Here is a 24,313-nt window from a genome sequence, read left to right as displayed (position 1 = left end):
AAGGACTACCTAATCATGGCTTATTGAGTAGAGCCCTTGGAAGGGGACGGCCTCTGTACTGGGGCCAAGTGAGCCAGAGACTAAAGGCTGTTCTGGACTAGCACCAACAAAGCTTAAAAGCAAGCGTCTAAGAAGACCTAAACGACTCCTAGTAACTCCACCCTGTCCCAGGACAAAGCCCAAAAGTATTGAAAGGAAGCAAGAATTCAGCATCCAACAACATAAAATTCATAGTAACTGTCAACCAATCAAAAAATATCAGGCATGCCAAAAAAAAAAAAAAAAGGGAAAATATAACAAATATAACCTAAAATCAAACCGGAAGAAAAATCAATAATAGAAACATGGCTAGAAATTACACAGATGATAGAATAGACAAAAAGAAATCAGAAGGGAACTTATAAAATATTTTAAACTGAATAAAAATTAAACCACATATATCAAAATTTACTGCAGGCAGCTAAAGCAGTGCTTAGAGGAAAATGTACAGCATTAAACTCACATTTTATAAAAGAAGAAAAGTTTAAAATTCAATGACTGGTATGGAGAGGGTATGACTGAAAAGGAATAGCATGAAGGAATTTTTTGTTTGATAGAACTACAGCGTAACACCTGATTATAGTAGTGTTCACACAAATCCATAAATATGCTAAAATTAATGGAACTACACACAAAATGAGTCGATTTTATTGTATGCTAATTTTTAAAAGTAAAATAAAATAAACTGAGTAGCATAAAAAAAAAATCAATGATTTAAGCTTCCATCTTAAGAAACTACAAAAAGAAGAGTAAATTAAAATTGAAGTAAGCATCTAAAGGTAAGAAATAAAGAACAGAAATCAATGAAATATAAAACAGAAAAACAACAGAGAAAAAAATCAATGAAACCAAAAGAAAGTTCTTTGAGAGGACCAATAAAATTAATATAAATTTGATAAATTTCTAGCCAAACTGATCAGGAAAAAAAAAATGAAGACCTCAACTATCGATACCATGAATTAGAAAGGGGGCACCACTATAGATCCTACAGACATTAAGAGGATAATAAAAGAGGAATTCCCTGGTAGTCCAGTGGTTAGGACTCTGTGCTTTCAGTGCAGGAGGGTGCATGGGTTCGATCCCTGGTCAGGGAACTTAGATACCACATGCTGCACAGCACGACCGAAAAAAAAGGAAAAAAGAAAAAAAAAAAAAGGAGGACAATAAAGGAATATAGTAAAAAAAGTTTATGCCAATAAATTCAACAGTTTAGATGAAATGACAAATTCCTTGAAAGACATAAGCTACCAAAACTTGAACAGAAGAAACAGATAAGCTTTAACAGTCCTGTATCTACTATAGAAATTGAGTACTTTGAAACCTTTTCTCAAAGAAAACTCCAGGCCCAGATGGCTTCACTGGTGAATTCTACCAAATAGTAAAGGAAGAAATAATACCAGTTCTACCAAAACTCCTCCAAGAAATTCAGGAGGAGGGAATACTTTCCAATTTATTTCGTAAGGTAAGCATAACTTGAGAGCAAACAAAACAAGAGAATTACAGGGAGACCACAGACTAATAACACTCAGGAACATAGATGCAAAAATCCTTAACAAAGTTTTAGCAAATCAAATCCAGCAAAGTCTAAAATGTGCCTGCCACACGAGGCAGGACTAACCCAGAGTGAGTATCACCTGAAGGGATCAGAGAAAACTTCCAGGAGAAGGTGAGTTCTCAGCAGACCCTTGACAGTTGAGCAGAATTTCAATAGGTGGTGATGTTACGGCAGAGAAAATGGCAGGAAAAAACACAGATGGATACAAGAAGGTGGCAGATCAGCCAAGAACAGGTAGACGTGTTGGCTCTGACTGGGGTGGCTGCCAGGCTTCCAAAGAAGCTCCCTTCTCTGGGAGCAGTTCCAGACACAGAGCTGAAACCCCTGGAGCCAGCTCTGTGCTATGTGACCCTGACTCTCACCCACCCAACCCCCAGCCATAACTGACTGTGCCAGAGTTAGACATATCACCAGCCTGGAACAATGAGATCTCTTGCCCAACAGTTTGAAACCTGAACAGAGACAGACTCCCTGCCTGGGATCTGATGGGCTCTCAACACGATCTACCTTAAGGGAAGTCCCCAGAGCTGGTCCTGCCCTTCCCTCGGCTTTTCGGCAACTTCTTGGATCCCACGAGCTGCCCCAGGGGCCTTCCTATAAGACTCTCTCTCTTAGTTAAATTAACGTGAGGTGGTTTCTGCGCCTTGCTATCAAAAGAATATTAAAGAGTTCAGTGAGTACCGTGACAGCCACTGCAAGTTTATCTCCATGCAAGAGTTCAATCACTGCGTAGTAAAGTTTGACTCCCTGGGCCGGAGCCAAGGGTTTATGACAGGGAAGTTGGTGGAATCAGGTCAAGTTAGAATGGTGGGTGCAATCCAGATACTCAAAATGGCAGGTACAGGAGACTGGAGTTCAAGGGAGAGAAGAAAGCACCAAAGGTTTCTGAACAGGGGAAGGACATGGTCAACACAGTCTTACAGAGAATCACCCGGCAGTGCTGTGGAGGATGGATTATAAAATGGCCGTGTGTTTGACCCCTCGGGGAGGCTGTGATCATGGCCACTGGGATGACGTGTTCAATATCTCTCTTGCTCTCGTGCCTTTGGTTCTCGCCTCCAGCACCTCACTTAGAGCCAGGCACTGAGTTGTGCTCAGTTAAATTCTGCTGATCAGACAGGCTGAAGAGGGAGAAATGACAACACCTGATGACTAAATGCTGGGCTCAAAGGAGGGAAAGAGCTAAAGGTCGTGGCAGTTTCAACCTTGGCTGGCAATTTCAACTGAACCGGAAATGGAAGGAAGTGTGATGAGGTCAGGGTATATCTTGGGGGGATGAGTGTGGTGTAGACAGACTGTTTCAAAGTGGAGCTCAGTCACCTAGGTAGACGTCTCCAGCGTGCAAGGGTCAGGAGTTCAGACTGCAGGGCTGGAGTGAGGCGGGCTTGGAAGGTGAGGGTCGGGGGAATGGCAGGCGATCCATGGGTGGGACCAACTCCCATCGGTCAGGCTTGGAGTTCTGTTTACTCCCAGTAACTGAGGGCTCCCGTGTGCCAGTCACCAAGGCAGGAGCTGGAGGGAGTCGCAGAAACCATGGGAGTGAACGAGATTGTGGAGGGAGGATTCGGAGCCTGCTATGCATCTTTTAGAAAAGTCTCGGGCTAGATCTACACCCTTGCGTGTGAGCACAATGACTTATACAGGAGAAGAGCCATCATGGCCAGTCCTGTCTCTAGTGGGAAAAGCCTGGAAATAGACTCAGTGTCATTCAGTAAGGGGATGGCGGAATAAATGATGGCACAGACACAGGATTAAAAAGCACGAGGCAGTTCTATAGGGATGGGAAGTGACATGTTGATACATGACGATGTGAGAAAAACAAGGCACAAAAGAGACAATAAAGAATGAACCTCCATTCATGTTGGGCAGGGGGTGGGGAACCCACATAAATAAAATAATATACACTAGTACTTGGGTTTGCATGGATATCTTTAAAAAGACACACAAGAAACTGTTAACATGAACTGCCTGTGAAGAGAACTGGAGGACAAACTTGAGAGAGGAGGCCTTTTTCACTATATTTCCTTTTGCCACTAATCAACTTATTTATCATGATCAATGATTTAAGAGTAAGTACATACTTTATGTTGAGTGCTTTCTAAATGACTCCAGCCATAGGCTGTCTTAGTAAAACCCACCTCCAACTACCTCCCAATAAGCTTATGAAAAACCTACTAAAACAAAACTTGATGCAAAGTCTCATCTATGCCAAGCCCAGCGCTTGGCAGGGTCCAGAAGGAATATTCTTGATTTCTTCTTCAAAGAGATTCTGATGTGGTGCTTTGAGAACTTGCCCGTGTCAAGCCAGGTGGCACACACACCAGCGACTGTTCTCAGAGAGGAAGTAAGTGAATGGATTCTAATCAAATCTGTCAGCTCCGCGGGAGTCTGATCCTGACCACTCGGCCCCAACAAGGGAAGCCAGAGAACCACACCTTTCTTCAGAAAGGAAACCTACGCTTCCACACAATCCACTCAGAGTCTATTTTAGCTCTGAACCCAGAACAGCACATCAACTTTTATAAATAGCAAAACCAAGATTACAATTTGACTGATTTCTGTTCTGATGTTAGGAAAGAGGTATAGGAAGCCTAAGTCAGTTGTAAACCAAGGGGTTGAAAGCAAACCACAGTGCGAACAGTCATGCTGGGTTGGACGGTCAACACTTGAAACTCCCCCTCTGCCCGCCCCAGCCCCGTGCCGCCTGAGTAACCGATTCCTGTGGCTTTAGTCGGTAGAAAAGCACCTGAGAAATTCTAACGAGGCTGAAGAGAAGTTCTGTGGGAGTCTGCCAAAAGCAGAAAGGAAATTCTTCAAGGAAAGCAGCTTTCCTTTGCCCTGAAGGCAGACAAGCTGAGCAGCTTACCTTTGTTATGAGACATCGCGTACAGGAGGCAGAGCACGAAGAGCGCGTGGTAATCGTCATCTGGGCTGTCCAGGGCGTGGTACACCATATCCAGGAAGGGTCTGGAAAAGAGGGGCACGCATGAGCCTCACCTGCACACGGGAAGCAGCTGCCTTAGCCCTTTACAGCCCCACCGCCAGCATGCAGCGCGTCCGCCGTGTGCCCAGTCCAGCACCAGGCCTGAAGGACACAAAGGGGACTGAGAGGCAGGCCCCGCCCGTGCGAAGCTGCCGTCTCCAGGATAAACCGACTAAGGAACGAACCAACCGCTTAATCACTCAGCATCGTTCACCCGCTGTCCCAGACACTGGGGATAAATGATACCAAGTCTCTGGTCTTGCGGCACTTCCATGCCAGTGGGCAGACAGAGAATGGACACGCCACATCATCACTTCAAAGAGTGACAAGAGAATGAAGAAAACGGGGCAATGTGATAAGACTCACAATAGCAGACAAGGCACCAACAAGTCTGAACAATTTTAGAATGTGGACCCTGGAGCAAGAACTGCCTGGGTTCGACTTCTGATTCTGCCTCTTCTTAGCTGCAAACCCTTGGGTACGTTACCTAAAACTTTCCCCCATCTGCAAGATGGGGATTAAACCCTTCGGGGTTACTGTGAAGATTCAAGTGAAATGACAACAGAGAGGCATTTAACACAGGCCCAGGCACAGGGTGGAAAGTGCTCATACATGAGAGCTGCTGTGGATGTCTATTTTGAGTATTCCAAGGGCACTTCTCCAAGATCTCACTTTGGCAGGTCCTGGCCCAGTGATTTCTTGGGCTGAACTTCCCGGACTGGAAGGGATCGATAGGAAGTCTCTCGCCTGATGCTTTGTGGGTGAGATCTATAGAGTGGCTGCAAATATCACAAACTGCACACCCTGAATGCTGCCCTTCCAGGTGAAGGGCCTGGCCCGGAAAGACTCTTCAACACGAGGATACTAGAATATGCACAGGTCTGGCCTGTAGGCAGGAGGCTCTGATCCCATGACTGTCTGCGGCTGCTCCCGGATGCCAGGTTGAAGCCAAGAGAGCACAGCAACTCAATGAGTGACCAAGGGCACACTTTACCCCTGGAAGGACACAAGCTACTGTCAACACTGCTGACTGGGCGGGGGAGCGGGGGGGGGCGAGATGGTGCAGCAGAGAAACAGGGAGACTATTCACTGCATAACATTTTATACTTTTTTGAATTTTGATACTCCACAAATGTATCACCGATTCAAAATATTATATTGAAAAATGCAGAAGCAGTGAAATGCACTTGTCATAACATTTCAAACAAGCACGTGACACACAGAAATTAAAGGAAGAAACTTTTAAGGAACATTTACGTTCAGGCTCTATTTCTCTGGAGCCCCAGATCTGTCATCACCATTCAAATGTGCGAATAGTCTTGCCATGTGTGGATCTGTTTTTTTCTAAGCCCCTAGCAATAATGCTTCCAAACGTAAGAGCAGGATAAAGTATAAAACACTTTCTTGTAAGCCAGCTGCTTGGAATTTGGACTGTATTGTCATTTGGGAATAATAAGAATAACCAAATGCCCAGTAGCAGAGGGAGGGCTGAGTGGATATACCATCTTTCATGAGACGAAGTATTATGAGGCCATTAGAATTTTGTTTACTAAGAGTACAATAAAGTGAAAAAGATGCTTGGGGTTTGATATTAGAGAAAACCAAGACTAAAAAGTAATATACATGGCTATTGGGGGTATAAGCTATTGGGGGGAAGAAGGGCCGAATTCCCACTATATTGGCATTGAAAACTGACTGGCAGGAAATCACCAAAATGCTAATAACAGCTGCCTTTGAATTATGGAGAGCTTTTTTTCCTTCTTTATACTTTTCAAGTTTTACATTTTCTGAATGTGTATTACTTTTTTAATTTTAAAAGGATTTTTTTTTTTTTTTAAAGAAAAGAGAGAATGTTGTGAATGGTTTCTGGTTTCTTAAGCCTATATTTAACCATGAATGCAGATATAGCCCACAGTGCATGGCGAATATAAGGACAGTTCCACTTTGTACTATGCTGTTTCTTTGGACAAGCAGACCAATGTCAAGATCCAATTCATGTCAAGGACAAACTGTCCCCTCCCTCATCCTCAGTGCCCTCCTCCTGGCTCAGTGCAGGAGGTGAGAGGACAGAAGTCCGTGGCGGTGTCTCTGACAGCCAACAACTCAATACCTTTGCAAAGGTATTGGCAACTCTCCACGAGGGCCAGTCTCTCCCTGGCACCTGGTCTCAAAGCACAGCGCAGCTCCTGTCCAGAGTTCCTGGGGGCCACAAATCTGCATGTGGCCCAACTTAAGACACAGGATCAGCTTCCATTATGAACCATGTGGTAGAAGATGCCAAAGTCACCGAAAGTTAAGAAACAATCTCAATCAACTCTAAGAAAAGCCCTCTCTTCACTAAAATTCAGGAAAAAAAGAAGTCTCAACTCCAACACTCCAACGTAACTTTCTGGTCGGTTGACTTTTTGTTTTTGACACTACATGGGTATTTTTCCTCCTTTAGGAAAGCTACAGTATTACCATACTATGCAAAATACGTGCTGTTTCCATTTATTAGATCCTAAGAAACTGAACACATCATGACAGTATTCATGGAAAAGCAGCCGCTAATATTCTATTAAGCAGATGCGCCTACGTTAGCTTAAGCATCCCCCACGACATGTCATTTTTGGTTTTTCAATGATTCATATTCGAATTAAAGCCGTGCAAGCACCTAAAGGTTGCTTCCCCCTCCCTTTCTGTGTTTAGAATGATCTTCTTAATTTTCAGAGCTTCAGGTGTCACATTTTGTTGTCACAACACAAAGTCAGAAAGGTCCTTGTCAGTACAACTGACAGCCCACATTGTGCTGCAATGATTTTTATTTAACCAAAACTAAAAGTGGCTCCCCTGTGCAACTGATAAAAATTAATCCTGTCTGTTAGATAATTGAAACACGTGTCAAGAAAGAGATAAACAAGACGCGGAGGAAAAAATTAGCCTGCTTCGAGTCTTCACTTTAAGTTGCATTAATAAATAGGATGCGTGTGTGTGTGTGTGTGTGTGTGTGTGTGTGTGTGTGTGTGTGTGTTTCATCCACCCCACCGTGAGAGTTCAGGAAGTGAATGCCTTGCAGGCTGACAGAGAAACCATGTTGCTGTGCATTTATTACCACTAACGTGGGATTAGGAGGTTATCGCAGGCATCTGCGCAGTAGGGCCATCTGATAAGGATGAAGAAGCCCTCCTAACAGTTTGCTGCAACTTCAGGAGCAGCCCTCCACCCAATTCCTTCTGGAAGGGGTGGCGCTACAGCAAGGCTGCAGGCAATGTGGCATCTGGAAGCTTTCAGAGGACATAGTTTGGGCAGCCATCACTGAAATGAACAATCAGGCAAGAAGTTGAAGGTGGACAGCAGCATTAAATCCAGCATTAAATCGTGCAGGCTGAGTCACGAGGTCAGGCCCTACGGACAGTGGTGCACGTGGCGGCAGCAAATGAATGAAATCCAAACGCTTTCCCCAAGGGGATCCTTTCTGGGGACAGCAGAGTATGGCCAGGAGCGGCCAGTACCAGGCCACACCCGTTAGGACGCGGCCCAGCACCAAAGTGCTTGGGGTGGTGGTGCCACGCCTCGGTCACTCATTCCAAGGGGTGAATACCACGGCCTTGAGGGCCAGCTCTGTCCCTGTGGCCTCTCGAGAGGAGCCGTTGTCTCTGGTGGAGAAGAAGGACGGCTTGGCCGGGAGGCAGAAGAGGCCATCAGCGGGGGGCGGGGGCGGGAAGAGGCCTGGCTTATCCTCTGTGGGCACCCGGCCAGGGCACCCCCTTCCACAACATCCCAGAGACCAAGCAGCGGTGCCCTACCCCCAGCCCCCGATGGCTGGCTCGATGGCAGCCCTCCCGCAGCCCCGGCGACTACCTGCTCCACTGGACGCTGTCCAGGCCAGTGGCGGCACTCTTCTCCTCGTCCGTGGTGTTCTGCTCCTGCACCGAGGTGCTGGGCGCCAGCTCCGGGAGCTTGCTGCGCTCCATGATTACCATCTCTATCTCTGGAAGCAAACACAGACACCAGGATGAGCCCACACGGCCCCGGACAGAGCTTTACAGACACTCTCGTGCTCAAGATGGAGCCTGGCAGACCGCTCCGCACGCGTCCAGCAAACGCTCGACGGCGGTGGTGGAGCCCCTGCAACACGCACGCTGGGGGGAAATAAGTCCGAGGCCTGAACCTCTCTCTCCTTTCATCTTGGCAGTGTCGAGAAATGGGGCCCTGATTTTGACAAGAAAGCACAGATTGCAATGATTTATTTCAAGATTTTTTTCTTCAACAGTTATTTATTCTACTTTATTGATACCATGCTTCCTTCCCAGAGGAGTTGAGGAGCGTGGAAGAAATGACGCGTGGTTAATAAAACATAACCAAATTCACTGAAAATATTCTGAAACTGTTTACACTGTAGAAAGGCTCTGACATGACCGAAGCCTTTGTTTTCCCTTCCCACTTACAACTTCCAGAAAGCAGAGAGGGGAAGGGACCTCGTTTTACTTTTCCCAATTAAGTAGGGGCAACTTTTGTAGCACCTGACTTGAGCACCGTGTACATTTTCATTTTGAGAAAAAGGTCTGAACCAACAAAGGAAAACATCCTGAGTTAGAGGTGGACGGTTGTTGTGCCATGAGGTGTCCTGTTACAGAGTTCCTTGATGCACAGGTGTGGACCTTCAAATACTTAGTTCTTAGAACCCAGAGTTCTGGTAATGCCCCCCATCTTCGGGAGACATGATGAGGGGAAACAGATGATGAAATGTGAATCTGCATCTCTGTTCAGGAATGACGGGCCGCGGACCTGGGCTCTGCCATGGCCTTGCCATCGTCTTCCCCTGGACTCGTGCAGGAACCTCCCATGTGGCCTCTGCTTCTCTTCTCGCCCTCCTAGTTTGTGGTCCACACCGAACCAAGTGATTTTAAGTGGAAATTAGCCCAGGTCCCCTTCTGCCTTCCTATCACACTCAGGACGGAATCCAAATGCCATCCATGGTATCAAGGCCTCGCCACGGCCTGGCCCCCATCCACCTCTGACCTCACCTTGGGGCCCTCCCCGCCCCGCCAGCTGTGCTGAGCTTCCTTCCCACTTGTCTTTGACCGGAGTGAGTTTGTTTCTGCCCCAGGATCTTTACAGGGCTGTTTGCTCTGCCTGGAATGCTCTCACCCCAGTCCTCCCTACCCAGGCACGACTCAATCACATTATTCGGGGCTCAGTTCAAACGTCACCACCTCAGAGACGTCTTCTCAGACACCCTCTCCACTGGTTTTTCCTTTACCTCTTTTAGTTATCATGAACTAAACTCCATACTTCATTCAGACTTCCTTAGTTTCTCCCTAATATCCTTTTTCTATTCTAGGATCCCATCCTGGATATCACGTTATACCCAGCTGTCATATCTCCTTAGGCTCCTCTTGGCTGTGACGGTTTCTCAGAGCTTCCTTCCTTACAGTTTGAGGAGACTGGTCCTCATTTTGTAGAATGCCCCTCAATCTGGGGCATTCTGACTGACGCTTTTCTGATAATTAGACTGGGGTTATGGGTTTCTGGGAGGAAGACCGCAGAGGGGAAGTGCCCCTCTCATCACATCCTACCAAGGGCACAGGCTATTGACATGACTTATGGCTGTGGATGGTCATCTGAATCATTTGGCCAAGCGAATGTTGGTCAAGTTTCTCCACTGGAAAGTGACTTTTCCTCCTCCTTGCATCCCACACCCTTTGAAAGCAAGTCATTAAGCACAGCCCACACTTAAGAATTAAGGAGTTCTGTTCTGTCTCCTTGAGGGAGGAACAGCTACATAAATTACTGGGAATTCTCCTGTATAGATCTGTCCCCTCCCCCCCATCTTGATTTTACTTTATAGTATGTATAACTACAGGTATCCCCACCTTTTCGAAAAGTTTGCTTTAGGCCACTTTGCTTTTACGAAAGACCTACATTAGTACCTGTTTTTCTAACCGAAAGAAACCCGAAAAGGATTTTCCCTTTTACAAAAATAGGCAAAAAGCAGAAATAGCACTGAGCGTTGCTGTTGCAGCAACCGTTATAGAGGCGGCAGGCACCGCAAGCAGCGGGAGCGGCCCCGCCAAGCTCCTTCCCGTGAACCGCACTCAGCACCTCAGCGTCAAGCTGCCGTAGCTCTGAACTGTGTCTGGGAGCATTGGTGCTTTACCTCCATTTATTTTGCGCATCTGTTACCAAGATGTGTCCTAAGGTAATTGCGTCTTGGCTTTACGCCATCTTGTCCTACGAAAGGTTTCATAGGACCGCTCTACTTTTGGATCCCGGGGGGGAAACCTGCACCTGGATTTTCTGTTTTCTATTTATTGGTTTGCTTGTTTCTTGTCTGCCTTCCCCCACTAGGATGTGGGCTTCATGAGAGTATCTGCCTTATCTGTCTTGTTCTCCACCAGAACTCCAGTGTCTAGTCCAAGGCCTGGCACACGGCAAGTGCTCATTACACATCTCTGGAGTGGAGCAATGGATGACAGGCCGCCGGGGGAGGTTTTGGCGGCAGGCAGGGCTGGCAACGCTGCACAGCAGCTGTGGCGTGCAGGGCGCCCCACCCAGCCTGCGATCAGTGTGTGCACAGTGCCTGCACCGGGGAGTGTCGCATCCTTGCCACTTTTCTGGGACTCTGTTAGGCGTGACTGTGCTTGCGACTATCCTCTGGCTTGAGGACTGCATCCCCACATGCCCACGTGGGCCCGGACCCGGGGGAGGGGGCTTACTCGCACCAGGCCCTTCCCTCCCAATGTGGTCTGGAGTCAGACGCCGCAGATCAGAGTCTCCCACAGGTGGGGGCTGACACACGATTTTTAAGTGGAATGTGCCTGCATAGTTTTGTATTTATTCTAATGTGCATTAGAAGAAAATTCTAGCTGCACAGAAAACCTGTTCTTTTGTGGATGTTACTGCTTAGGATGAAGCTAAATTTAAGAAAAAACAAGTGAATCAATTCACCAAGAGCTACGGAGTAAACAGCGGTCCACGCAGCCTGCGGCCACGGCAAAGGGTGGGAGGCGCTGCAGACTGCTGTCTGAGAAGCACCATTCTCTCCCGTCCTCGCATCCTCCCCTCCACCAGCCTCCTTCAGGTGCCTCCAACTACCCCCGTCTTCTCCAAAGTGGGGTGCAGACACACTTCAGTAGGTATGCCAGATGATTCGCTAGGCAGTACCTCTTTTATTTTTAATTATTATCATCTTTTAAAAATCTACTCTGTGTTATGATGTACGTAACATTTGTACATTAATACAGATATGTATAGTTTATAATAAATGTATATCTATTGGGGAGATGCAGGTTCAATTATGTATTTATCTGTGTTTACTGCTGGGGCGTGCCATCAAAGACATCTGAAGACTACCAAATGAGATGATGGTGCCAGTCTCCGGCTTCTGCCCTGTGACCTTTGACCTGCTTCCCATACTACTGCGAGGCCCCCTTCCTCGTCGACTGTCTGGCTGACACAGCAGGAACTCAGCTCCAAGGACTCCCCAAGGTTCCGGGGCCAAGCCCTAGTGCCTCCACCTGCTGTGACATGGTTGTCCCTTTTTGGCTTTTTAATCTCCCTGGACACTCTGAGAATTCTGGAATAGAGGAGAGGTTAAAGATAATCCAGTCTAGTGCTCACCAAACTTTGTTGAGCAGGTGCATATTAAGTCTGAACGACAATTTCCCAGGGCACCACCATGGTAAGAGATGAGAGCAGAGCTGCTCCAGGTACAGAGTGGGTGGGCGGGTTCCCTCACGGCCTCCACAGAGGCCCCTGAAGCTCCTTTCTGGAATTCTGGAGCTTCCCACAAAATGGCCTGAAAACCACTAGTTTGGTCCTGGATACTGAATCTGAAGAAACAGAAACCCAGCAGTATAATGACTCAACACAGCTAGAAAAGCAGCCGCCGCAGAAGCCAAGCCTGCTCCCCCTCCCACCTCCTAGGTCATGTCCCGGTGCGGAACCAGGCCCACGAGGGACTCTCCACGCACAAGGAGGTTCCCGAACCTCGGCTGTGTCCCCCTGGTTCTCACAGCTGCACCCCTGCTCCCCTCCTCCAGCCGGCACAGCTGTGGGATGGGCTGCCCCGCTTAGTTTTCCAGGTAAAATATACAGCGCTTCTTCCAAAGCCAAACAGGTTTTTCCCCTTCTTTTAAACAATTTTATCCAAACAACTCTTAAAAGTAGTGATGCTTACCTAGGTCTGCCAGCTCCCTGCAATTGTATGCAAAATGCTATGTGGGCATGAGAGGAGTGGCTAATAGGTTTTTGAGGAGAGGGTCTCGCCAGATTCTCACCGTTCCAAAATGGATTCTACAGCCATCTTCAAAAGTGGCTGCCGAAGAGCATCTGGCCTGTCTTGGTGATTGAGGGTCAAAGGGCACTCCTCTTTATGCCACACCAGGACGGCCGGCATGGTTCTGCACAGCCTTCTGGGCCCCCCACTGCCACATCTCTCTGCTGACACTACGCCCGCCTCAGTGAGGCCTAGCTCCCCTCCCAAGGTGCATTCGTCACGCTGCTGCCACCAGGGAAAGCAGACCAGTGGGCTCACGTGGACACAGATTTCCACTGATGGTCCCTGAGGCCAGGACCCAGGTGCTGATGATGAATTCCCAGGGGGCGCCATCTGAACCTCAGTTATTAGGTTCTTTACCATGAGCTCCCACCCCACCAGGTTTCTGTTTTGGAGTCTGAAGGGACTGCAGCAACACCCTAGCCCAGTTTTGCTCAAACTTCAGTCATTTGCCTGCCTTTACAATTTCTGCCATGTCTGTGTGTTGCTTGTACTATTTGTTATTTACTTAATCATTTTATTTGAACGCCCACTTTTTTTTTTTTTTTTTTTTTACTTAAATACATTTTCAACGAAAACTTTAAATCACTCCTATATCCTTCAATTGAGCAATCCCACTCGCAGGAATTTATCTGGAAGATACACCTCCAACGATATAAAAATGCACACCTACAAGGGTATTCAGTGCACTGTTATTTGTAATTGCAAAATACTGGAAACTACCTAAATGTCTGAGCATAAAGATTGGTTGAATCAACTATGGTACGCACAGTGCAGCTGGGAAAGGAATGAGGAAGATCGCTGGTGAACTGATACGGAGTGATTTCCGGAGATAGTGCTAAGTGAAGAGAGCCAGGTGCCAAAGAGCATACATCGTGGGCTATACTCTGCGTGTAAGAAAGAAGGGAAAATAAGGAAGCATACCTACCTCTGCAGCTTTTTACACAAAGAAACGCACGAAGGATATTCCAGAGAACAATAAGTTAGCTATCTACAAGAGGGAGGGGAACAGGATGGAAAGAATGTGGGAGGAAGGACACTTCTTTGTACAAACCCTTTCGCAAAAGTTTTGAGTTTGTTAACATTCCAAATTATTTTTAAAAAAAATGAAATCAATACGAATGGGAAGGGAGAACCCTAAACTAAAACAAACAAACAACAACAAAAAAGACCAAAATATATTTCAAATGAATACCATACTTATCCTGAAGGGGGAAAAGAAAGGAAAGGCAGACAGATCCAAGTAGTTCATGACACAATACTTGACTCTACACCGTCAATTTGTGGACGGGGGATACATGAAGTATTTGGTGGTGGTGGGGAGCGGGAAACTGCAAACAACCCTGAACTCTTTATTTATCAAACAATAAGCAGTTCTGGAACTTTTAAAAGATGTACTATAGGATTGAGCAAATCGTAAATGTTCTGATGTCACTGGGAGCCAGGGCTCTCGCTGTAAAAGAAGAGACATACAAATCTGGAGTGGGGGAAGGCAAGAAAGAACCCTCTGGGAATTGACTGGAATTGGAGGAATCGGTAATGTGTATTTTGTATACATACATGCATATATTTCCTAGCCCTGTGCATTGAAAGGGCCAAAAAGCAAGACACCCCATGTAGTCATGAGCACATCTGGTGCCCAGATCTTGGCCTCTAACACCATCGCCCATTGAAAGGAACCAGGGCTTTTCAGAGAAAGTAACCCCGAGGAAGAGCACAGTAGGTGGGAAATGAACCTAGAATACCTTGTTATGACAGAAAGTGTCAGGACCGATTGAAAAAAAATGATGGGGGCAGATCACAAAGACATAGGAGCCAGCTTGAAAGGGTTCTCAAGGGCCAAATCTGGGATGATTTGAGTATTAAATTAATTAAACACAGTAATGAAATATAAACCACTAAAAAACTGGAATCCATGAGTCTGTGCCAAGAAGAGATAGATAAATAAATAAATGAATGGGAAGAAGGAGGGAATCTTGCTTACAATGGAATACCGAGTGCTGACACTGGAAAACCAACATTCTACCACCATCCTGGTAAAGACTGGGTCAGCAAGAATCATCAATGAATGCCATATCTAAAGGGGAGTTCTTTTTAACTGAAGTATGGTTGACTTACAATATTGTGTTAGTTTCAGGTGTACAGCAAAGTACGCACACACATATATATTCTTGAACATATATATATTCTTTTTCAGATTCTTTTTCATTATAGGTTATTACAAGATATTGAATACAGTTCCCCATGCTATACAGTAGGTCCCTATTGTTAATCTATTTTATATAAAGTTGTGTATATCTGTTAATCCTATACTCTTATTAATTTATCCCTCCCCACCACTTCCCCTTTTGTAACCATGTTTGTTTTCTATGTCTGTAAGTCTGTTTTGTAAATAAGTTCATTTGCATTTTTTTAGATTCCACGTATAAGGGATATATGATATTTGTCTTTCTCTGTCTGACTTACTTCACTTAGTATGATAATCTCTAGGTCCATCCGTGTTGCTGCAAGTGGCATTATTTCATTCTTTTTTTATGGCTGAGTAATATTGCATTGTACATATACACCACATCTTTATCCATTCATCTGCTAATGAACACTTAGGTTGCTTCCATGTCTTGGGTATTCTAAATAGTGCTGCTATGAACATTGGGGTATGTGTATTTCCAATTAGAATTTTTGTTCTTTCTGGATATATGCCCAGGAGTGGGATCACTGGTTCATATGGTAGAACTATTTTTAGTTTTTAAAGGAATATCCATACTGTTTTCCATAGTGGCTGCACCCAGTTTATTGGGTTGGCCAAAAGGCTCCTTCAGTTTTTAAAGTAAAAATAAAAGACACATTTTTCATTTTCACCAAGAACTTTATTGAACAACATATTTACCATTTTGTTCCCCTACCTTCTGCCATTTTTCAGGCAGCTTCATAATTCCATCTTCCCAAAACTTTTTATCTTTTTGAGCAAAGAACTGTTCCAGGTGCCTTTTGCAGTCTCCAGGGAATTGAAAATTTTTCCATGAAGAGAATTTTGTAAAGACCGAAATAAACGGAAATCCGAAGGTGCAATGTCTGGTGAATATTGCAGATGAATTGGAACTTACCAGCCAAGATATAACAGTTTTTGCCTGGTCATCGAAGAAACATGCAGTCTTACGTTATCCTGATGGAAGATTATGCGTTTTCTGCTGACTAATTCTCGATGCTTTTCTGCTGCTTTCAGTTGGTCTAAATGGGAGTAGTATTTGTTGGAATTAATTGTTTGGTTTTCTGGAAAAAGGTCATAATAGAGGACTCCCTTCCAATCGCACCATATATACAACATCACCTTCTTTGGATGAAGACCAGCCTTTGGTGTGGTGGGTGGTGGTTCATTTCGCTTGCCCCACGGTCTCTTCCATTCCACATTATTGTACAGCATCCACTTTTCATTGCCTGTCACAATTTGCTTTACAAATGGAACGCTTTCCTTACGTTTAAGTAGAGAATCGCATGAGGAAATACGGTCAAGAAGGTTTTTTTCCGCTTGACTTACGTGGAACCCAAACACAAGAGCGATTAACATAACCAAGCTGGTGCAAATGATTTTCAACGCTTGATTTGGGTATTTTGAGTAGGTCGGCTATCTCCCGTGTGGTATAACGTTGATTGTTCTCAATTAATGTCTCGATTTGATCTCTGTCAACGTCAACTGGTCTACCCAACCGTGGCGCATCGTCCAGCAAGAAATCTCCAGCACGAAACTTCACAAACCACTTTTGACATGTTCGATCAGTCACAGCACCTTCTCCATACACTGCACAAATCTTTTTTTGCGTTTCAGTTGTGTTTTTACCTTTCTTGAAATAATAAAGCATAATATGCCGAAAATGTTGCTTTTTTTCTTCCATCTTCAATATTAAAATGTCTACATAAAAATTCACCAATTTTGATAAGTTTTTTTTTTTAAATGCACACTGATATGACAGCTATCACAATACAATCTAACAAAATTGTTTCAAATGAAGTTAAAGACAACTAAGCACTACTGGAGCCATCTTATGGAAAAAACCAAATGAAATTTTTGGCCAACCCAATACATCCCCGCCAACAGTGCAGGAGGGTTCTAAGGGGGAATTTTAATGAGGCACAGGATATCTGCATTATCTCCAAGTGTCTCCCCGTGGATTGCTAATTAGTTGCTAAGAAAAGGGAAAGTAACGATACAGTGCAGAAACTAGGCCATACCTTAACCAGGTGGCCAAAATTAACATCACCTATGAAGGACAGACAGAAGGGCATCATGTGCCTCCAGATGTAAACAGGTGTTCTTTATACTATTTTTGCTTTTTTTCACCTTTTATAAATTTGAAATTATTTTCAAATAAAATATTTTTAGCAATTGCTACAATCAGCATAAAACCAGTATAAACAGAAAGCAACTGTGAAAATATACACACGATGAATAAACAAAACAGTGCTGAGGACTGTTGTGCGCATGGAAAGGGGAGATGAGGGAAAGTGAGGGGGTGTCAGACACATACACCCACCACGAGGCTCCCCTGAAGCTGAGCTCTCGGCAAAAATCCTCACACTATGGTCTTCAAGGCCCTCTCCGTCCCACCCAAAGCCATCTCCATGTCCACAGGAGGGGCAATGCTGATCTAGCGGAATCTCTGCAGCTTACGGAAGGGAAACTGAGGCGCAGAGAGATCAGGAGGTGGGCTCTGCCCCTGGCTGCTGTAGGTGCCTCTTCCAGCTCTGCCCGTCAGCTGTGTTGCGTAAACGAGCATCTGTGCGATATCCGCTCCTGTGCCAGGCACCGTGGCCCATGATCGTGAAGGCTCCAGCACCCGAGCCTGCTGGTGGGGGGACCCCTCACACCACTGAGTTTTGAGCCTCTGGGAGTGGAGGGACATGCCTATGAAGCTGCCAGGCTGGGAGCAAGAACTCAAATGTCCAGCTCCTCTGGCTTCAGCAGGGCCTGCCTGGGCCCTCCTTGGCCTCTATTGTTTCCACAAAAACCTCCAAAAGCAAAAGAGGATCTGCACATCCATATTCACAGCAGCATTATTCACAGTAGCCAAAAGGTGGAAGCAACCCAGGTGTCCACCAATGGATGGAAGGATAAGCAAAATGTAGTATATCCAAAAAATGAAATATCGTTCAGATTTTAAAAGGAAGAAAATCCTGCCACATTGTTACAACATGGATGAATCTTGTGGAATGATGCTCAGTGAAATAAGCCAGTCATAAAAAGACAAATACTGTATTGATTCCACTTATATGAGGCACCCGGACTAGTCAAATTCATAGAGCCAGGAAGCAGAGTAGTGGCTGCCAGGGCAGGAGGGAGGGAAAATGGGGAGATGTTTTGTGGGTACAGTTACAGTTTGGGATAATGAAGCATTCTGGGGCTGGAAGGTGGTGATGGTTGCACCACGATGCGAATGTGCAGGAGAGGCCTGAGGACTCTCAGGACCCAAGGACGTCAACCTCCGTCCCTTGATATGACAACTCTGGCCCAACCCGTGAACTTCCCCAGTACTCTGACACACTTGATTTTTTTAAATAACAACCATAATTCATCAACTTCCCAGGATGATGGGCATTCTAATCTGATTAGTATTTGGTAAATGAAGTGCTTTTCAGGGAAATGACAGGCATGACCTCCCAACAGTCTTTGACTTGGATTTTCTGAGAAAATGTTCAAGGATTTTCTCAGTTGTCCTCTGTGGTCAACATTCCAGCAATCACGGCGAGGCCAGACAATAAAAAGAGGGGAAGGGGATGATAAGAAAGCCTTCAAAAGAAGGTTAAGGGAAAGAGGAGAAAGCTGCCCTTGCTGGTTACCTAGGAAATATGGGAAGGACCGCATGCTACTGGCTGGCTTTGGAGCAGAATTGTAAGAGGCCAACAGAGCCTGGCAATGACAGGGTGTGTATGTGCTGAGTGTCTGGGGTACCCCTTCCTTTGCTTTTATTATCATTTACTGGATAGCACAAGATTGAATGCAGAATGTTTCTTCTGGGAAGTTGCTTTTCAGAGGATTTGTCTAAAGTGACCTCCAATCCTTCTCCTTATACTACCTAAGCCCATTGGAAAAGCTGGTGCTCCCACACCTCTCTACCCCAGTGGCCCATGCCCCACCACAACTCAGCCACCTCGCTATTCGTTACAGAAATGAACAGAGAAACAGGCCCCACAGAAACTCGCCGGGGTGACCAAGCACAGAGTCCCCCCAGCCAAGCTCAAGTCCCCCTTCCAGGCCCCTTCCTCTGCTCTTCATCTTGCCAGGGCTCCTATTCAGTGCTCAGGTGTCACATGCTAAATGCTGAGGCACCGACGTTCTCACTACTGACAACCTGAGGGCTGGGCATCGTGTAGCCCCCGTATAGGTAAAGAAGCACAGAAAGGGTGATGACTTGCCCAGGGTCACACAGCTGCTCGGGGGCTGAGCCACAGGCGTCTGGGCTCACAGCCCCGACCTCCTGATAGCTAGTCCCTGGCTCGCCCCAATCAGAAAACTGCCGGGCCTGGGATTGGCTCTGGCTTTGCAGAAATGAGGCCAGGTTCCATTCCATTTCAGTAGAAACTTCAAAGAAAAGAAAAAAAAAAAAGCCAAGCTGGGGATCCAAACTCCTAGGCACCCCCAACGCCCAGCTGACTTGGCAGGTTCAAAGTCAGTGCCATTCTCTTCCCTCCACGCCCACGTGGGGATTCAAGAAAGGAGTACGCTTTGAAGGTCAGGCTGTGAAACTGATGCCTACACTTTTTCCATAAGCAAAAAACCTATTTTTCCATAGGCCAAACGCTATTTTTCAAACAAGAAGTTCAAACGATTCATTCTCTTGTCCCAGGTCCATTTATTAAGTTACTGCTCTAACTGAATCCAAAAAGAGATGACGGTCCTTCCAGACTGGAGAGGAGACTGACGTGGAAGTGCATCTGGGTGGACTCGCCTCTGGCCAGAGGGACCAGGGCACCCTGGTCTTCCTTTCAGCACTCAACTTCTGAAAAGTGAGGGGGCCCTGTGATTTCTTTTGGCTTCAGAATGAGTTGCCCATCACTTGGGACCTGAGGCAGAGCACATTTCTTTGCAAATTGGGGGTGAGAGTGGAGGGTCCAGGGGTGCATATTCATTTCACACAACTTCCTTGTCAGGGCTTAAATGTGGAGGAGGTGTGAATTCTGGGTGCTGCCTTTGTAGAAAAAAAACAAGTCAATGCCACATACAAATCAGGTCATGGCAGAATTGTGACTTGTGACCACATGTCTTTTGACTCCTGTGCTTTACGCCACCTTTTTAAGTAAAGATTTCACCACTGAAATGGGTGAAAATGTCAGGGTATGAAAGGGGGAACTGGCGCCAGCATCTCTTTACTCAAAGAGTCAAGGCTGTCAACAAGCCCCTAGATCCAGGGACAATGCAAGAAAGCACGCTAGAGAAGAAATAACTTGGAGGAGAAAATAGCCACATGTCCACCTCAAAACAGGAAGGGAATGGAAAAGAAAAAAAAAAAAATACAGGAAGGGAGAAGACAGCCTGAGGAAAATGGCGGAGTACACAGAAATAGTGTGGCTTTCTAAGGGAACACCGGCTGTCTCTGCTGGCCTGGCACCCACGCCCCCTTCTTCTGATAAACGCACCTCATTTCTTTCTGAGGCAGTCACCTTAGGGTAGACACACAGGGCCTGGCCAGTCAGCACAGAACATCCCTCTACAGGGTGGGCAAGCCAGGCCCGTCAGCAGCAACGAGCATCGGCTCCCAGACTTCAGCTGCAGCCCATGGGAAGGAGCAGCTCCCTTTCCACTCGGTGGCAGGCTGGCAGGATGCGAGCCTCACGCTGCCAATGGCTGTCTGTGCACCCAGTCCAGCCCCGCCCAGGCCTCCCAGTCCCATGAACAGTAATTGCCTTTTTTGCTTGAGCTAGTCTGAGTTGAATATCTAAATCTTGCAACTACAAGAATTCTAACATAGCCTCATTAAAAAAAAAAAAAAAGTCATTACATTTCCTACAGTCACAATTTCCAGATGGGGAAAATGAGGTCCAGAGCTTGAGGAGACCATCCAAGGCACACAATAGGTCTAGCTGGCGAGACAGGACCGTAGGTCACATCTCCCATCTCCTAGGCACCTCCCCCATCTACACTGTCCTCTGGCTTGAAACTGAGTGAGAAAATGTGCCTGACACCCTTCCAAGTCACAGCAATTAACAGCTGTGTGGTTTTACCCAAACATAGATACAGTCTAGGGAGAGAACACCTTCAAACAGGAGAATAACTAAGAGATCAAATAAACAATTCAAAAAGCCCCAGAATACAGCTGCTGCTGCCCAGTTAGGTGTCTCTTTGCTGGACAGGCCTGTGAAAGTTGTATTTAATTTACAGTGAGCTGGGTGGGAAGACAAATATGCATTCGAGAAAGCAGGAGGGCACTACAAAGCAGAGGGGTCGTGGAGAGCCTCGCTCCACCAGGCTCTGAAGTCTGCATCAGCCGTCCAAGTTAAAGCCTCTGGGGAAATTCCTGGGCCCTGCCTGGCACAACCTGGCTGAGTAACCGCCCAGAAAACAGGGTTTTGGAGGCTGGTGAACATTTCCCCCCCATGCCCCCGGCACAGGGCAGGTGGGCCCAGCCTGCAGGGAGTCCTTCCCCCGACCCCAACCTGGGAGCTGGGATGGCAGCCTTGCTGAACCTCTGAAGCCCCAGTGCGCCAGGACTGGGCCGCCTGGCTGAGTCATTTGATTGTGTGTTTGAGGCCAAGCCTGCCCTTGTCCACACCACGGTTAGTCACGGCCCCGGCGTGGTTAGACAGCAGCCCTTAAAAGGACTGGAACAAAAGAGGTAGCATCTTTCCAAAACAAAATTGACGAGAACACAGGGTGCAAAATGGAGTGAAGTCGTCCATTTTCCCCCCCGTATGGCTACAGGACAGCTAAACCTAGGGGTTTAGGCAGACAATTTTCTCCCAAGTTAGAAAAAAAGTCAAAACGATCCAAATAAGCAAACACGTATGGCTTACCTTGTGTCTGCCCCTCACCTCCCCACCAAAGTGACATTTGTTGGCAAAGGTTTCCCAAGCCAAAAAGGAATTCCTAAACCAAGATGCTTAATGCACACTTTGAACAGAAATAAAAGCGTACGAGAGACCTCAGCCTTAAAAAGAGGGCTGGTGGCACTGGGGAGACACTCTGGTTATACTTATCGAAATGTGACCGTGGCATTCGCTGAGAACTGCCAAGAAAATCAGAATGGGGCCAGCAGGGTGGGGATGGGGTGGGGTTTGGCTGCCCAGTTGCAGCAAACTCCCCAAAACAAATGCGTTCTCAGTCACTGATTTACTGAGCTGCTCTGTTTTCCAGCTTCAGAGGCCCTGGATGCCCACAGTCCGGGCTGATGGCCTGGGGAGCTGGCTGCACAGCAGCCACTGCTAGCCCAGGAGCCAGGAGGATGGCTCGCAGGAAATGCTCCCCACACCCCCAGCAGAACACAGCTGGGAGCTGAGGAGAGCCCGTGTCTGTCCCAAGAGGTGTGGTGGGAGCTCCCCTCTGGTGAGCAGAGCCCCTACCCCACTTGATCCCATCACCTCCTCCACCCTGAGTGCCCGGGGCCCTGGCCAGAGACCCCATCTGTGTGGCTGTGAGCCCGGCCCATGACACAAGCAGCTGGACAGTTCAAGCTTGCTTCATCCCAGAGCAGACAACGCTCTCCAGATGGAGGAGGTGTTAGCATCTAAACGAGAGGGAGGTGAAAAATAAACCAGAATCATTCCTGACAAGGGCAGAAAAGAGCACAAAACGATTCTGTTTATTGAGCACATAGGCACCAAACACAAGTGTACCTCACTCTAAGCAGATGAGGGCTTGAAAAAAAATCTTAATGTAAGAATCTAGGGGACTATATTTGATCATTTGATGCCAAAAAACCATAATCTTATTAAAAGCACCTAATTTCATTAAACATGGGCCATTTTTCTTCCTGCAGTGCACTGGAAATAATGACTTCTGTCAAAAATCATAATCCCGGGTTATCGGGAGTAATAAGAACAGCAGTAATGATAAAGATGACAGTAATAACAGTAGAAACAGTAGCAGGAGATACTTATGACATGTGCCAGGCACTGCTCTGAGCATGTTACATGTATTAACCTGTTTAATTCTCTTAATAACAAAGTAAATACTATTTGTTAGCCTCTTTTGACAGATGGGGAAATGGAGGCACGGGGCTAAAAGGAAAGGGCCTTGCTCCAGGCCACCCATCCGACGAGGGCAGGCCTTGAACCAGATCTGCCCACAGCTGCTTCCCAGTGGCTGGCTGTGTAGAATGAGGTACACCGGTGCCTGGAATGACAGCTGCACCCACTGACACACAAGGGGGACCAGACACAGAGGACAGCCTGGCTGTCAGGTCGGCGTTCACGGGCGCACTCACCTTCACTCTCCCCACTCGTCTTGGTGCCTTTTGAACCACCCTCTGTACCTTTAGCCTTCTCGGCGTCTTCTTGGGCATCCTCGGCGGGCCCTTTCTCCTCATCTTCTTCCTCCCCAACGTTTTTGTAGTTGGGTCTCTTTTGCACCCGCCTCTTGCCCTTGTGCTTGTTCATCTCAAGGGACCGCTCTAGCGTCTCGGTGGGTTTAATGAAGCACCGAATGCTGGGCTTGGCCTGGAAAGTCGAACCAAGGTAACAGACGGATTTGAACGTTGCAATCTCACTGGCTCCTATCAAGCTTCCCGAGAGTTTCTGCCCCAAGAAATTCCTTTCAATACAACAAATTCTACCTCCTCGTTGATTATTATGACTATTATTAACATCATCACTATTAAATAATCTAAACCATAGCACCAGCTACCATTTATTGCCCACAGTCCTAAGTCACTCTGCACTTAACCCACACCAGCTCCCTGCTTCCCAAAGGTCAGAAACACACTTTCAATACTTTTATGGTACTTTCTATGTGCCCGATGCTGTTCTAAGGGCTCTGACTACATTATCTCACTTAAAGTTTACAAAAACCCCACAAAATAGTACTGTTGTTATGCCCATGTTATGCTCAGATGACAAAACTGAGGTTCAGAGATGTTACGTGACCGCCCAAGGCCACACAGCCAGGAGGTGGCAAAGCTGGGATTCAAAACCACTTACCATCTGCACAATTTATGTCTTAACCACAGCACACTATTAACTGCTAACTTAAATATATTTATTTTAAAAGGAACCGTATATCACAACAGAAATGGAACACCAGTGTACCTTGCTAGTATAACAATAAAAAATAGAAAAGAAAAAGCAAGGTGTATTGGATGTAACCAAATGCTGGCTCTCTTTAGAAGGGGAGTCTGGCAAGTATGAGTGATAAGTTAAAGCTCGTCCCCAAAGGAAGCTTGCCCCCAAGGAAGACGTTTTCCCCTGAAAAGTCGGAAGGCTTCTAAGAGAAATGAAAAAGACCTGTGTGTCACCATGGTTCATATCCTGTATTGTGGAAAACGTGGCTGTA

At 46.4% G+C, this 24,313-nt stretch overlaps 1 protein-coding gene across 4 annotated transcripts in view; it reads right to left on the bottom strand.

Moving 5' to 3' along the window:
* CLEC16A (C-type lectin domain containing 16A) overlaps positions 1-24,313 on the bottom strand; it is a 208,705-nt gene that overhangs the window by 131,664 nt on the left and 52,728 nt on the right. For 3 of the 4 annotated variants that reach the window (XM_068565832.1, XM_068565834.1, XM_068565835.1), the window contains exons 10-12: positions 23,250-23,481; positions 8,418-8,547; positions 4,461-4,561 (exon numbers count right to left, since the gene is read on the bottom strand). In XM_068565832.1, coding sequence (XP_068421933.1) covers positions 4,461-4,561; positions 8,418-8,547; positions 23,250-23,481 — 463 coding nt within the window. The remainder of the gene's footprint in view (positions 1-4,460; positions 4,562-8,417; positions 8,548-23,249; positions 23,482-24,313) is intronic. The other variant, XM_068565833.1, reaches the window with a different exon arrangement.

Source organism: Eschrichtius robustus, chromosome 16 (assembly GCF_028021215.1).
Source record: "Eschrichtius robustus isolate mEscRob2 chromosome 16, mEscRob2.pri, whole genome shotgun sequence".
Lineage (NCBI taxonomy): Eukaryota > Metazoa > Chordata > Mammalia > Artiodactyla > Eschrichtiidae > Eschrichtius > Eschrichtius robustus.
Note: the sequence above shows the minus strand (reverse complement) of the source record. Positions and strands in the feature narration are given on the sequence as shown.